Source organism: Bos mutus, chromosome X, assembly GCF_027580195.1.
Source record: "Bos mutus isolate GX-2022 chromosome X, NWIPB_WYAK_1.1, whole genome shotgun sequence".
In the NCBI taxonomy this organism is placed as follows: domain Eukaryota; kingdom Metazoa; phylum Chordata; class Mammalia; order Artiodactyla; family Bovidae; genus Bos; species Bos mutus.
In genome coordinates, this window is record NC_091646.1 from 93859347 (window position 1) to 93875424 (window position 16078).

Below are 16078 nucleotides of genomic sequence, written 5' to 3' on the forward strand. Positions count from 1 at the left end.
TTGAACCCAGGTCCCCCACATTGGAAGTGCAGAGTCCTAGCCACTGGACCACAAGGGAAGTCCCGAAGCATAGTTATTTTAAAATCTACTGTATTCTGATAATTCCACCATCTAGAATTGTTGAGTTGTTCCTATTGTCTGTTGATTTATGATAATGTTTTATCTGTTTATGTGCCTAGTTATATTTTATTCTGCATCCGATGATATATGTGAACAATTAAGGATCTAACTTGAGATCTAGGATGATGTTTTCTTCCTTCAGAAAGAATTTACATTTGCTTCTAGAAGTTGGCTAGAGGCATTAGCAATGCCAGGTCATGTTAATTTGATTTCAAGACTTGGAGTGATTTTAAATTGAGCTTTGGGCTTCCCTGGTGGCTCAGTGGTAAAGAATCTGCCTTCCAATGCAGGACAAGCGGGTTCAATCTCTGGGTCAGGCAGATCCCCTAGAGAAGGAAATGGCAATCCACTCCAGCATTCTTGCCTGGGAAATCCCATAGACAGAGAAGCCTGGCGGGTTTCAGTCCTTGGGGTCACAAAAGAGACAATGCCGGCAAAAACTGAGATTCAATGCCTGCAAGATCAAGTTTTATTGTTTTACACTATTTTTCTAGGGTGTAATCCGTGGAGTCTCAACCCAAAATATGATTGTTATCAGAGATCTCCTCCTTGGCAGGGCACAAATCTGATTTTACCTCCTGGCTTATGAACAAAAAGCTTTGTACCTTCTCTCCCCTCAGGGGAAAATTTGTCCCAAATGCCCTGCTCATGCTTCAAAGTTTCATTCTTCTCCAGGTCTTAGATCCATGATTCTTGCTCATGTTGTTGAAGCTCCGATTCCTTTGAGCAAATGATTATATTTTTGCACAGCCTTCCTAATTGGCAGTGAAAGGGTTAGTCCTAATTACTTAGACTACTATTGCAGAAGCTTTTAAATATAAATTGAATGGTTTATAAAATGGGTCTAAATGTTTTATCAGTCACTCCTATGAAGAACACTTCTCAACAACAGAATCTATTTAGATTTGGAGGATAAATAATTATTAAAATCTCTCAAACAGAAATTGCATATAGCTATTTTAAGCATAAATCCAGATATAAAATATTATCCATGAAAGCAAAATTGAGGGTCTCATTAAAACATTTGAATGATTTCACTTGCAAGTTTTTACAAATTCAATGTTTAACAACCTTTGTATTTTATTTTTTCCTTACAATTATATAACTTAAAGAAAATACATATTTTTTAACCAAACACCATAAAATGCCCCCAAAGCCTCTGTAGTTTACCCCATAGTGGTGAGTACCCACATTTGTCATGCAGGAGACCAGAGTTTGATTCCCCAGTGGGGAGGCATGGAAATCTTTTGGGGGCTTCCCTGGTGGCTCAGACGGTAAAGAATCTGCCTGCAATACAGGAGACACAGGTTTGATCCCGGGGTCAGGAAGATCCCTGGCAGAAGGGATTGGCTACTCCCTCCAATATTCTTGCCTGGAGAATCCCATGGACAGAGGAGCCTGGTGTGCTACAGTCTGTGGGGTCACAAGGAGTTTCACATGACTGAGCAACTAACACTTTCACTTCACCACGCAAATATTACTATTATATATGGACCACTGCATGAAAATAGTTGATAAGGACTTTCCTACCAAGGCTTATTTCACATTCCCTTTTTCCTTCTAATAACACTCACTTTTCATCATAGAAGATGAAAATACAAGACTTTTTTTCACATAGGTTTTGTCAAGGGATAAATCTACATGACTAAATGTTGGTGATTGGGAGGGTCCTGAAGACAAGACTCCCAGGAACTTGAAGGAAAGATTTGCCTTACTAAGAAAAATCAATAAACCCAAGTCAATGTGCACTTTTTTCATTGGATGTGATAACTTCATTCCTTGTAACACAAGAATTGCTGCAGCTATGTATGACCATGACCAAATATTGCTGATATGCTGAGGATAGTAGAATGGAAAGCTGGACAGCTCAAAGGTTCCAAAAACTTGTTGAGCTATTGAACCAACCTGGAACATGTCTACTGTTGTATTTCTGACTATACCAGAAAACAAAGGTCCTTAGTATTTCAGCTCATCCTATTTGAATCTTCTTTTTCTTGCAACCCGGATGCTAACAGAGCTATAGTGGTTTTAAAGCATGGTCCCTAAAGTATTTGACATTTATTGAATGTCAAATATTATAGAAAGGTAGGCAGCTTCTAGAAGCTGGAAAGGCAAGGAAATGGATTCTCCCCTTAAGCCTCCAAAGGGAATGTAGTTCTACAGGCTCATTTTAGATTTCTGACCTTTGTGCTGCCTTAAGCCACAAAATTTATGATAATTTGTTACAGCAACAAGAGGAAACTAATACAGTGATTAAGAACTTGGGTGCTGCTATCAGCCTCCTAAGTTTAAATTCTTCTACTACTTACTGAATATGAGACCTTGGGTAAATTAAACTCTCTACCCTGCAGTTTCATCTCGAAAAATGGGATGATGGTAACAGAAGCAAACCTGCTGGGTTGTCATGGGTTTAAATGAGAAACTACTTAGGAGTATCTGAAGCTTTATAACTTAAAAACAAATGTAACTATTGTTCTGCTAATATTTATAATTTAGTATATTTGTACCTTCTCTCCTATAAATCAGTTGTGTTTTTTTTTACATAGTCATGGAGGAGGAAGGGTGTGAGAGCCTCTACCTACAGCATCTTATTTGATGCCACAACCAGTCATAAAATAAGTATAATTTTGTTTTCATATGGGAAAACTGAGGTTGTGGAAGGTTAATTTTTCCAAGTGACATAGCTAGTAAGAAGACAAATCAAAGCAACTTATTCACCATTGCATTCATTACACTATTTGCGGGATGATGCACGAATATGTACAAATAACCATTGCAGTGGGCACTCCTAAATAATGAGGACTCTAGACAGACTGACACTAGGTCACCCTTTCTTGACCCTCACTGGCACAAATCCTAGCTCTTTAACAGCAAACTACGGTTTCCAGAATGGTTGGAGGCAACGGAGAGAGACACCCAGTTGCAGGAGCTCTGCGGGAGAGTGGTGATGGCAGGGCTGGGATGAGGGGAAAGGAGGGTGGAGCCACTGCGAGGACGCAAAGGCGGGGCCTGCGTGGGGAACGCCCCGGGCCATGCACGGAGGCGGGGCCTCCCCCGAGGCCAGTGCGCGGCCGCGGAGCTTGACCCGCCCATAGCTCCGCCCCCCAGGAGACTCGGCGCCACCATGGAGGAGTACCATCGCCCCTGCGACGAGGTACCGCCCCTCCGCCGCCCCCGAGCGACCCCCGCCCCCGCCCGTTTCGGCACTTTGTCTCGGCAGGGTGGTCTCCTGGCATCCAGCAGCCAAGAGAGTTGGGGTGCAGCGTCCGCCGTGCCTAGGTCCTCTCCACAGGGCCTGGGATCCGCCCCGCCCTTCTTCGGCCCCCAACCCCGAGGCCTTGAGGGTGGGGTGAGAGTCGGGATGGCAGGAGCTACTGGGAGCGCTGGGGGCTGGCAGTGGGGTCGGGGCCGAAGGTTAGAAGCCTTGACTTAGGGTGCGTGGGGTGGCGGGAGCCGCCCGTCTACAGGGCGGGCCTTGGGAACCGGTCTTCCTGGCTGCTTCCTCTGCCCCTTGGTGTCCCCAAAGCAGGGGCCACATCCCTGCCAAGCGAGGCCCTGGTGGCAGAGCCGCTGCCCCTCCCAGGCGCTCTCACTGGGGTGGTTTGGAAGGAGGTACTTTATGGATTAGGAGCCCTTGCTTATTGACTCAGGCTTCCCAAAACTTCACCAGAAGCCCGTGATGTCAATTGTCATCTTCCTGTTACCCACGGGGGACTGTGACTTTCATGGCGGCTAAGTCAAAGTTAGAACTGCCAGAAATGACAGCCACTCCATTTGAACCCAGACCTCTGACTACACAGCTACAACTCTGGCTTCTCTCTAACCAGGAGGAGGATGAGGCCTGTTGGATCCCAGCATAACCTGTGACAGGGCAGAACAGACAAAGACATTTTCTGTCCAGTGGTAGCCACAGGTGAATGGTGCCCTGAAATAAAACTAGGCAGGCACCTGGTGGAGGTGCAGCATAAAATAGTGTATTATTAGACCCCTGGAAGGGCGTTCTGGACCATTCATCTTTAGGATGTGAGCTTTTGCAGAAGTTAAGATCACATTTAAACTCAGGCTGCTATGATGCAGGTGGCATACAGGCTTCAAGGTTAGTGGTTTTCTTATTTTAGAAATTGAAACATAAGCAATTTCATCCTCAAGGCATATCCCCTGAAAGTACCAGTCTCCTGACTCCTGAGAGGGTTCTGTACTGCTGTTGCTGCTAAGGTGGTACCCCCTAAATGCCTGTATTATAAAAGAAATAAAATTACATGTGTTACCATGGCCATCCAGTACAACCTGATTCCCTGGTGACCTTCCAAATTGAACGGAAATGGACATTATTTAGTTTGTAGACCACTTTTGAAAATAGATAAGGACCTTATTTGAAGGTAAAATTATTTTAATAGGGGCAGTTGTGACACCTGTTTTCATGATTATTCTGATGATTTAGGGTGTTGTTGGGGAATTATCTGGTATAATTAAATAAGTTGAAAATACTTTAAATCTGTACTCAACAAGGTACTTATTTTCAGGATTTACTTCGGTTTTTTAACTATTTTGTTGTATAGTGGGATTTACAAACATGCTGATGTCATAAAGCACCTAAAAAATGTCTCCATGGAAACAAGTCATGTACTACCTGAAATGTTTTGGTTTAGACTGAGATCTTATCACATAACCTATTTCTTGACTCTAGGACATTTTTTAGTCATTAATAGTTGCTTTTAACTCAAGATTGTATCAGGCCACTCCCCAAGAAAGACAAAGTTGCCAGACCTGTTGTATTATGGGCATAGATTAAAGGTCTAAATATTATTTATATGTTATAAAGTAACAGTAATTTGGAATGATCAAGTATTTTCATAAACTTTAACTCAGGAAAGCCACATAAATTGCCAAGCATAAGTTAAGAACAAAATTCAAACTTACCAGCATTCTTTTTTCATGGCCCCCCTCATTATTATTTGGTCACAACTATTTCCTGTGTACTGATAACACATATGTCTGTCTCCTGTTTCCTGAGCTTTACAACACAATGATCTGCAGTCTGGGTGTTTATCAGAATCACCAGGAAAACACTTTTTTTTTTCTTGTGCTGCCCATATCTTTGTAAAAAAATTTTATTTTATGTTGGAGTATAGTTGATTTGCAGTGTTGTGATAGTTTCAGGTGTACAACAAAATTATTTAGTTATACATGTATATATTCTTTTTCAGACTCTTGTCCCATGTAGGTTATTATAGAATATTAAGTTGAGTTCCCTGTGCTATATAAATAGGTCCTTGTTGAGTATCTATTTTATATATAGTAGTGTGTATATGCTAGGAGAAGGCGATGGCAACCCACTCCAGTACTCTTGCCTGGAAAATCCCATGGACGGAGGAGTGGCGGGCTGCAGTCCATGAGGTCGCGAAGAGTCGGACATGACTGAGTGACTTCACTTTTACTTTTCACTTTCATGCATTGGAGAAGGAAATGGCAACCCACTCCAGTGTTCTTGCCTGGAGCATCCCAGGGATGGGGGAGCCTGGTGGGCTGCCGTCTTATGGGGTCGCATAGAGTCGAACACGACTGAAGCGACTTAGCAGCAGCAGCAGCAGCAGCAACAGTAGCAGTGTGTATATGAGCGCTCACATTCTCAGTCATGTCTGACTCTTTTGCGACCCTGTGGGCTTACTAGACTCCTCTGCCCATGGAATTTTCCAGGCAAGAATACTGGAGTGGGGTGCCATTTCCTCCTCCAGGGCATCTTCCCAATCCAGGGATGGAACCCTCATCTCTTGCATCTCCTGTGTTGGCAGGCAGATTCTTTACCACTAGCACCACCTGGGAAACCCCATATGAGTAAAGCACTTTAAGAAAAATGTTGCCTAGGCTCTGCCCAAGATCTAATAAGTGAAAATCTCCAGGGAGGTAGGTGGCATGGCATTTTGCGATTTTAAAGATCAAGGTGGGATTAGTAGCCTCAGTAATCTAATCCTAATGCCCCTTTTCACTTCGGTCCCCTGTCACCAATACCTGTCTAGGCCAGCCTAGGGTATTCTGTGTAGCATCATAGCTCCCAGGAGAAGGAAGTCTGTGTTGAAAGCCACTATATCTTTTGTTTTCCATCTTTAGGTTGGCTTCAATGCTGATGAAGCCCACAATATTGTTAAAGAGGTGAGTTATGTATCTTGTTTATCTTGAAGATTGATGCGTTGGTGAAATTTTTTAAAACTGTGTTTTCACTTTCAGTACAAAGTTAAAAGCCTGAGTATTAAACAAGATTTTTAATATTCATTCACTAATTCTTTATAGGGCTGCTTCTGTGTTTGTTATATTGCATGCTGTCAGTCATATTGTATGCTCTTAGGCATCTTGAGGCTTACCCTGAAAGGGATATTTAAGTGTTGATCTAGAATATTGGCTTGCTGTTTTCTAAAGCTGATTTTCTGTCTTTTGAATAAAATAACTTTTATTCCAATGGGGCCACATATTATTGTAAATGTTTAATAGTTCAGAATCATGTATTAGAACTTTGTAGCCAGGAATATTTCGTTATTAAAACAAAATGCAGGATCTTGCCTAGCAGTCGAGTGGTTAAGATTTTGCCTTCCAGTGCAGGCGGCATGGGTTTAATCACGCCCCCCCCCCAAAAAAAAATAGAAGCAATATTGTAACAAATACGATATAGAGTTAAAAATACTAAACCACTAATTTTTTTTAATGAAATCATGATTTTAAAAATGCAAAGTTTTCCATACTTTGACAATGCAGAAGCACAAATGAGAGCATTGGGGAGGCGGAAGATAGCATGGATCACGGGAGGGCAGGAATGATAGCAGCCTCATTTTTCAAAGTGGAAAGTCAACAAAGACTGTCCTTGCTGGATGGAACATGAAGCAAAGGATGCTGAGGTATTGGAGGAGTCTTTTCAATGGTACCTGCTTCTTTACACAGATTATGAACCACATGAAAAGACTAAAGAGTGAGTACAAGGAGAATCAAATATCATCTTTGTTATTGGTTAAAAACTAAAGATTGGGGCTTCCCTGGAGGCTCTGTGGTCAAGAATCCACCTGCCAATTCAGGAGATGTGGGTGTGATCCCTGGGTTGGGAACATCCCCTGGAAGAGGAAATGGCACCCCACTCCAGTATTCTTGCCTGGGAAATGCCATGGACAGAAGAGCCTGGTGGGCTACAGTCCATGGGGTTGCCGAAGAGGCATGACTGAGGGACTGAACGACAACAAGATTAGAGATGGGAGCTTGTTTTTCAAACTGCGTACCGGTTCAGTTCAGACCTCTGAAGAGGCATCCAGGGAAAAGTTAGAGTCAGCAGAAACACTTAACCAGGCTGGTGCCTTTCGTTGGTTTGGGTGAAGAGGGAAGGAGAAACCCAATACTCAGGTCCACAGCATTTGGAGATCACACCCACATCTCCTGAATTGGCAGGTGGATTCTTGACCACAGAGCCTCCAGGGAAGCCCCAATCTTTAATGTAGTTTTTAACCAATAACAAAGGTGATATCTGATTCTCCTTGTACTCACTCTTTAGACTGGCTCTCCCAGATGAGAAGGGTGGAGCACCAGCAGGTAACTTGCTCCCCCTCCATGGGGAGGAATGATAACAGGTGGGGCAAGAGGCCAGGGATGATCAGGAAAAATCCTCTGTGTAGAAAGAAACATCCAGAGTAGAAAAGAAACGTGCTCCTAATGGTGTAAATATACTGAAGTAAAAATAGTGAATTCACTATATTGAGGGGACATGGTTGGGGCAGGAGGTGGCAGGTGGTCACAGGGAACTAAATTTTCATGTCATAGCAATAAAAACGTTATCTGGAGATATGTAAGGGACCCTTAAGAGATTTTAAAAACCAGTTGTACCCTAAAAGTGTTTGCTCTGCAGAAGGGGGCTAAGGATGGGGGGAAAAAAAGTAGGGAGGAGAGGATTTTTGCTTTTCATTGTAAACTCTTCTGTTGGATTTTTCAACCCACATGCATGGGTTACTTAAATAGTTTATTCAGGTAAAAGAACCATGCTTCTTAAAATGTGATACACATACTTAGTGGTGGTTAGGTGGTCCTAGAAGCCACTGAGTGTGTTTTAGGGCATCAGTTTTACTTCCATACTTGCAAGAAGGGGTTAAGTAATATAAATAACCATTTTCAAATACCGATAACAAACGGATACAATGGATACAAATGGATACACTATGGAGTCAAAAGCAAGCTTCATTTGAAATTTTCATATGAAATATGAGACTTGAAAGACATCTCAGGTTTCCCACAGGTGGCATTTTGCTACTAGTCTATTCTTTTTCCTCTCCCTGAGCCAACTCTGTTTGCTATTGAGACATTAAAAAGTTGAGGGAGAGAGGTGGGGGAAGGAGGGAAGGTGGACAGAGAGTGGGGTGGGGAGAGAGAGCGCTACTGAAAACATTTCAACACTTCCCAGATGACTGTATAATTTCAGCAGGCATTTTTGTTTTTCTTATCTTCTGCCAATCTCCTTATTTTCTTAAGAGTCCTTGCTCTGAGCTCCTCTGCTACTATATTTTTCCTACTGAAGTCTTAGAGCCACTCACTCATCAGTGATATGCATATATTTTATTCATTGTCAGTAATAGAATTTGCCACAAACACATTTTGGTAGAAAAAGTGGGTTACAAATGGAATTAACTTGGAGCTTAATCTAAAGTACATTTGATTCAGGATGTCCAGAGAGTATATCAAAGCCAATATTACTTGAACAGCAAACATGTATGGAGTGTCTGCTACGTGCCTGACTTCTGAGTTTTGCCCTGTGGATACAGAGCAGGTTAAGGACCTCATTATCTAGTAGGTCTCCTGGTTAATGGTAATGAAGAGGCTAAATGTTAATTAATAGTAATTAGCAGGGTTATTTACAATGGCATCCACAGGCCCCGGATGTTTCTATTGCTTCAAACAGAAACTGAAGTGGTCCTATTAGATAATGTGAAAGGGAACAAGGGCTCTTGTTTCTCATTAAGGTATGGCAGTCTAGGGAGAGGCAGAGGTTTCCCAAAGACTGTCAGCTTGGGAATGGTAAAGCCAGAATGAAATTGCTGGCCCACTGACCCTTGGGCCACTGACTCTCCTAACTCTTCATGTTATTGAATGTCCTGGGAGAATAATTTGAGCCATGTTACTTTCTTCAGTCCCTCTAAATTTCATTTCTCTTTTTATATTTTATAATTAGTGAAGATATTATACCATCCAGCTTAGGATTCCATATTAATTAATGCCTCTTGCAGGCAGACTCTTTACTGTCTGAGTCACGAGGGAAGCCCATTAATGCCTCTGCATGTGTGCTCAGTCATGTCTGACTCTTTGCAGCCCCATGGACCATAGCCCGCCAGGCTCTTCTGTCCTTGGGATTTTCCAGGCAAGAATACTGGTGTGGGTTGCCATTTCCTCCTCCAGGGGATCTTCCTGACCCAGGGATTGAACCCGCATCTCCTGCATTGGCAGGCGGATTCTTTACCACTGAGCCACCTGGGAAGCCATTAATGCCTCTGCTGCTGCTGCTAAGTTGCTTCAGTCGTGTCCGACTCTGCCTGTACTATAGTCGAATTGTAGTAAATGAAAGCTGTGCACCTGTGTGTATGTCTGTCTTATTAAGCTGGATTCTATGAATGAACTGAATAAATGCTTTACTCTCCTGGCTCTATCCCTTGAATTAAAAATAGTAGCAGCCAAATAAGTCAAGAGAAAGACAAATACTATATGATCTCACTTATATGTGGAATCTAAAAAACCCCAAACTCATAGAAGCAGTAGAATGATAATTGTCATGGGGTGGGGAAGATGTCAGTCAGAGGGTACAAACTTCTAGTTATAAGATAAATAAGGGACTTCCCTGGTGGTCCAGTGGTTGGGAAAATAGGGGTTTCAAGAGATGAAGTCACTTGCAAAAGGTCACACTAGGGTGGGAGAGGTAAGTCTTAAAGTGAGTCTTAGAGTCTTAAAACCTAAGACTGTGATGCTACACCAGTGCTCTTCATCAAGTATCAGAAGTGGATACTAGTAAACACTGTGGGAAAATGTTTAACTGTTTCTAGAGTGCCTGAAAAGTAGTGTTTGTTGATGATTCACTTTTAGTGGTAGGTGTGCTTGCTCTTTGATAGCTAAGCATTATATGGATGAAAATATAATTATTGTACATGAGAAATATATTTTTTCATTTGTCTCCTTTGTTTCTAGCATCTGAAACCTAGGTCAAATCTCAGGTGTTGCAAAGCCATTCTTTAACCAATTGATATCACCCTTTTAAAATCACCCCCCCATAATCATTTTACAACATAACTTATCACCCTGGATTGGTCTTCCTTGTGTGATAGAGTTCTTTTATTAGCTTCTCTGCTAGGCTGTTGAGTTCTTTACAGTAGAGGCCATGTCACATTTATCTTTACATGGCCTGTAATATCTCAGAGTGAGATAATGCATGCAGAAATGCTTTGAAAATTCTCCAACAGTTAGAGACAATGCATAATAAATATTTACCAGATGCGTATTTTCTAAAATGTTTTATTGGGTTATATTTTATATTTTGAATAAATCTTTTCCTGCAATATGTGTATAATTGTCCTCTGCCCTTTTAGTGTATAGATGGGGTCTTGGGAGGTGAAGATTATAATCAGAACAATATCAACCAATGGACTGCAAGCATAGTGGAACAATCCCTAGCACATCTGGTTAAGTTGGGAAAAGCTTATAAGTATATTGGTAAGTATTTGTGTCCTTCCTCATTAGTTTACTCACTTTAGTCTCTGTGGTTTTCTCTGAATTTAGAGAATGTAAATGAATGATAGACCCTCAAGTTGGATACTAATAGGGTGTGAAGGACTTTTAACTTATTCATCCCCAAATAATCTATGATAATACCTGAAAGATGGAGATCTCTTGCTACTCAAAAGCAGTTTGTGCTCCTGCCAACCATCTACTTGTCTTGGTAACATCACCTTTTACATTTGCACCGGTTATTTTCACTGAAACCGCCTCAGCCCTACTGTCTTTTCAGTAGGATTGCGAGGTGACACATAATATTGATTTTCTTTGTTTCTGTGTCTGAATTATGCCTATGGGACAAGGCACATGATTTGGCCCACATTTTTCCTGTAGTACGATTACCATTGGTTATGGCACTGGGCAACAAACAGACTGGATCCCATGAGTTCACAATTATTGTAATAAATCATCAAAATGAGAGACTTAGGTTTTTCAATTGATTCACTGAAGGCTTTGTTTTCTGTTATTTATTTATTTATATAGCATTTACTGCTCTGAACTCAAACACTTACTTTTCCTTTTAAGTGTTCTCACTCTGCATCATTATTTTTAGTGACCTGTGCAGTGGTCCAGAGGAGTCCATATGGCTTTCACACAGCCAGCTCATGTTTTTGGGACACCACATCTGATGGTAAGAGGCTTTGTATGTGCGTGCTAAGTCACTTCAGTCCTGTCCGACTGTTTGTGACCCCATGGACTGTAGCCCACCAGGTTCCTTTGTCTACAGGATTTTCCGGGCAGGAATACTGGAGTGGGTTGCCATTTCCTACTCCAGGGGATCTTCCTGCCCCAGGGATCGAACCCACATCTCTTATGTCTCCTGCACTGGCAGGCAGGTTCTTTACCACTAGCGCCATCTGGGAACCCCTAAGAGACTTTAAGCTGACTCAAACAAAATCCAACTTCTGATAAAGTTATATAGTGGTCCTTGTTATTAAATCTTTATTTATCTCTACTTAAATTCCCACAAGACTTGATCAACAGAATTGCTTTATACCTAGTGGCAAGTCTGCTATCAGACAAATAGGAAAGGGGAAGAGTTAATGGGTTGTATTAAATATGATATTAAAACCTATGAAAAATGTATATATATTCCTGATAATTTTGATGTTTATGATGTTTCTGAGTCCCTTCGTTGTGTGTTTTCAGGAACCTGCACTGTAAGATGGGAGAACCGAACCATGAACTGTATCGTCAATGTTTTTGCCATTGCTATTGTCCTGTAGCTGGCTAAAAATACTTGGCCAAAGCCATTAATCTAAGAATTTGTCAGTGTATCCTTTCTAAAAAGAGTAACAGTTACTTATTCATATGCTAGATGACAAGTGTGCAATATGCTTCAAAACTATCAACAAAAACAGAATAGTGCAAGCAAGCAGTCTCGTAGGAAGTTGGCAGATTTTCTCATTTTCCATACAGGATCATTTAAATAGGGAAAACTTAATGTTAGCAAAAAACAAATATATAAATATGGCATGACATGAAAATACACTCTTAAATTTACACCAGCTTTTCACTAACAATATGTATGTAAGGAGATGGGGAAATCCATGAAGATAATTAAATTTTCTTTCAGCTAGAAAAGTTAACAGGGATAAATATATGAACAAAAATGCTGCAAGGATAACTGTGGAGAAAATGATAAAAATCAGTTAATGCTTAGTTTTTTATTTCTCCTCAGTTGTATGTATGATTTAGTGGAAAGTAATCCCATCCTTTTTTTTTTTTTTTCCATCAACTAGTAGCAACTGTTATTATTAACTTGTTTACCTTTTCTGAGAATAGCTAAATCACTTTTTAAAATTTAAAATTCTTAGATTTACATCTGAGGGCTTAATTGAATTGGGTAACCTGAATTCCCTAGGTAAAGAAAATTAGCAAAATAAAATAAAATAAAATAAAAAAAAATTAGTTACAGCATATGATGAAAGTATAAGACTCCAACAGCTGCCTTACAACTCATTCATTCCAGATAGAAGACGCATTTATTGAATGTCTGTTATGAGCTATTTTTCTGTTAATCATAGTTATCAATATGCCATTCAAACTTTCTTTTGGTACCTAGTCAGTTGGACAACATTTATGTCTGGGAAAGAGAAAAAAATATTGTTTTATAAGAGGAAAAAAGTGAATCTGGTTATCCAAGTAGGAATAAGCAAATGAAAAGCAATTATTACTGACAGAGAATCATTGATGTAATTTTAAGAATGGCTCCTAGCAAGCAAAAAACTGCATAAAATATGCAACTCTTAGTTAAAGGCCTTATTATCAGTCTAATACACAAGTAGTAAATTCCATCATTGCTTTAGTTACAATCATCTGTAAATAATTTTAAGTACTTATGAGGGGTTCAAATTGAGTAAAGTGTAAATTAAAAGTATACAATCATTAGCAGGTTATTGAATATCTCAGGGCTTATGAAATGTAGTTAAATTTGTGAAAGAAATAACTGATAAAAAATTAGGGTACACAGCTGGCCACCAAATGCAAAGTCAATCTGCTATTTAACCTTGAAAACAAAATAAATTTTGCATATTACCACTAATACATGTAGGGAGTGGAACCATGAGTCATTGAATTCCAGGGGGAAAGGAAGGCATAGTGTTGACAATGTTAAGAGAGTATTCTTGTAGGCATGCTATGTGCATGTTTGATATTTTGCCGAGTAACAATAATTGTTCAGTGTTGAAGAAGATGATTAAGAAAATACAAGGATAGAGTTTAATGCAGTGATCTACACTTTGGCACATTAAATTTTTCAGTGATTACCTTTATGTTAGTTTACGCTGCTGGCTTTGGTGCCCTTGAAGATTTTAATAGTGACCAAAATATATCTGTGCAGTTAAGGCTCGCTTTTGACTATTGTTATTGAAGCCTGATTTTAAGAGAATAATAATCAAAAATACCTCGTGAACTTGCTATCTGCTCTGTTTCTAGTTAAAATGTAATAAAGATTATCTTCCTGCACTGTATGTTTGCTTCTGGATGATCATTGAATAAGAAATGACATCGTCTTTAAGAAATTTTAAATAATAAGAATGGGGACATGAAATGAATGTTGGACCACAGAGATACATTGTACAGAATAAATGCTGTTAAAATAGCAAGCCAAACACTGGTGTTCACTGGGTGAACACCGATGTTAACATAAATAACAGTTCCTATTTTATGCCTTCTATTATTTTTTAATGAAAAATTATTTTAAAAAGCAGTATAAAATATATTCTGTAACTATTTATTAGCTTCTAATAACTATTTGTGGCAAGGAATTTTGTCCTATTTGTCAACTTGCAATTGAGTTGTTGCTGTTTTGTGTTTTTTTAATTAAGGACTTTAAGTATGTAAAATTAGGGTATTCAGCTGTAAGTACTAACTTGGATTTTGGTAAAGCTATAATTTTATGTTTGTAAAGTACCAGTATACCGCCCTAAATGATAGCAACATCTCATTACGTTTTCTCTGATAAGAAGTACTTTTTTGCTCTTCTTTCCAAGTTGGGTGTTATCTAATTATGAGTCACCGAAAGCATTTTCATCACCTACAGCCGTCATCACATTTTTAAGGTAATCTTACGATACTGCGGATTGTATTTTTAAAGTTTGAGTAAGAAACTATATCCTTGATAACAGGTTTTTAAAAGTGGGATAAAAATCTGTGATTTTTTTGTGTGTGTGGTAAAGGAATTAGGTCTTTTTTTATCAGATCAGATCAGTCGCTCAGTCGTGTCCGACTCTTTGCAGCCCCATGAATCGCAGCACGCCAGGCCTCCCTGTCCATCACCAACTCCCGGAGTTCACTCAGACTCACGACCATCGAGTCAGTGATGCCATCCAGCCATCTCATCCTCTGTCGTCCCCTTCTCCTCCTGCCCCCAATCCCTCCCAGCATCAGAGTCTTTTCCGATGAGTCAACTCTTCGCATGAGGTGGCCAAAGTACTGGAGTTTCAGCTTTAGCATCATTCCCTCCAAAGAAATCCCAGGGCTGATCTCCTTCAGAATGCACTGGTTGGATCTCCTTGCAGTCCAAGGGACTCTCAAGAGTCTTCTCCAACACCACAGTTCAAAAGCATCAATTCTTCGGAGCTCAGCCTTCTTCACAGTCCAACTCTCACATCCATACATGACCACAGGAAAAACCATAGCCTTGACTAGACGAACCTTTGTTGGCAAAGTAATGTCTCTGCTTTTGAACATGTTATCTAGGTTGGTCATAACTTTCCTTCCAAGAAGTAAGCGTCTTTTAACTTCATGGCTGCAGTCACCATCTGCAGTGATTTTGGAGCCCAGAAAAATAAAGTCTGACACTGTTTCCACTGTTTGCCCATCTATTTCCCATGAAGTGGTGGGACCGGATGCCGTGATCTTCGTTTTCTGAATGTTGAGCTTTCAGCCAACTTTTTCACTCTCCACTTTCACTTTCATCAAGAGGCTTTTGAGTTCCTCTTCACTTTCTGCCATAAGGGTGGTGTCATCTGCATATCTGAGGTTATTGACATTTCTCCCAGCAATCTTGATTCCAGCTTGTGCTTCTTCCAGCGCAGCGTTTCTCATGATGTACTCTGCATAGAAGTTAAATAAGCAGGGTGACAATATACAGCCTTGACGTACTCCTTTTCCTATTTGGAACCAGTCTGTTGTTCAATGTCCAGTTCTAACTGTTGCTTCCTGACCTGCATACAAATTTCTCAAGAGGCAGGTCAGATGGTCTGGTATTCCCATCTCTTTCAGAATTTTCCACAGTTTGTTGTGATCCACACAGTCAAAGGCTTTGGCATAGTCAATAAAGCTGAAATAGATGTTTTTCTGGAACTCTCTTGCTTTTTCCATGATCCAGCGGATGTTGGCAATTTGATCCCTGGTTTCTCTGCCTTTTCTAAAATCAGCTTGAACATCAGGAAGTTCATGGTTCACATATTGCTGAAGCCTGGCTTGGAGAATTTTGAGCATGACTTTACTAGCGTATGAGATGAGTGCAATTGTGCGGTAGTTTGAGCATTCTTTGGCATTGCCTTTCTTTGGGATTGGAATGAAAACTGACCTTTTCCAGTCCTGTGGCCACTGCTGAGTTTTCCAAATGTGCTGGCATATTGAGTGCAGCACTTTCACAGCATCATCTTTCAGGATTTGGAATAGCTCAACTGGAATTCCATCACCTCCACTAGCTTTGTTCGTAGTG

The 16078-nt window shown here is 40.4% G+C and overlaps 1 protein-coding gene across 1 annotated transcript; it reads left to right on the forward strand.

Moving 5' to 3' along the window:
* The first annotated feature begins 3193 nt into the window (after nucleotides 1–3193).
* Nucleotides 3194–13874, forward strand: DYNLT3 (dynein light chain Tctex-type 3). The gene is made up of 5 exons (XM_005889417.2): nucleotides 3194–3274; nucleotides 6229–6270; nucleotides 10716–10839; nucleotides 11456–11533; nucleotides 12052–13874. Exons 1-5 carry the CDS (start codon nucleotides 3245–3247, stop codon nucleotides 12126–12128), a joined length of 351 nt encoding a protein of 116 aa, XP_005889479.1. The 5' UTR covers nucleotides 3194–3244; the 3' UTR covers nucleotides 12129–13874.
* Nucleotides 13875–16078: the final 2204 nt, after the last annotated feature.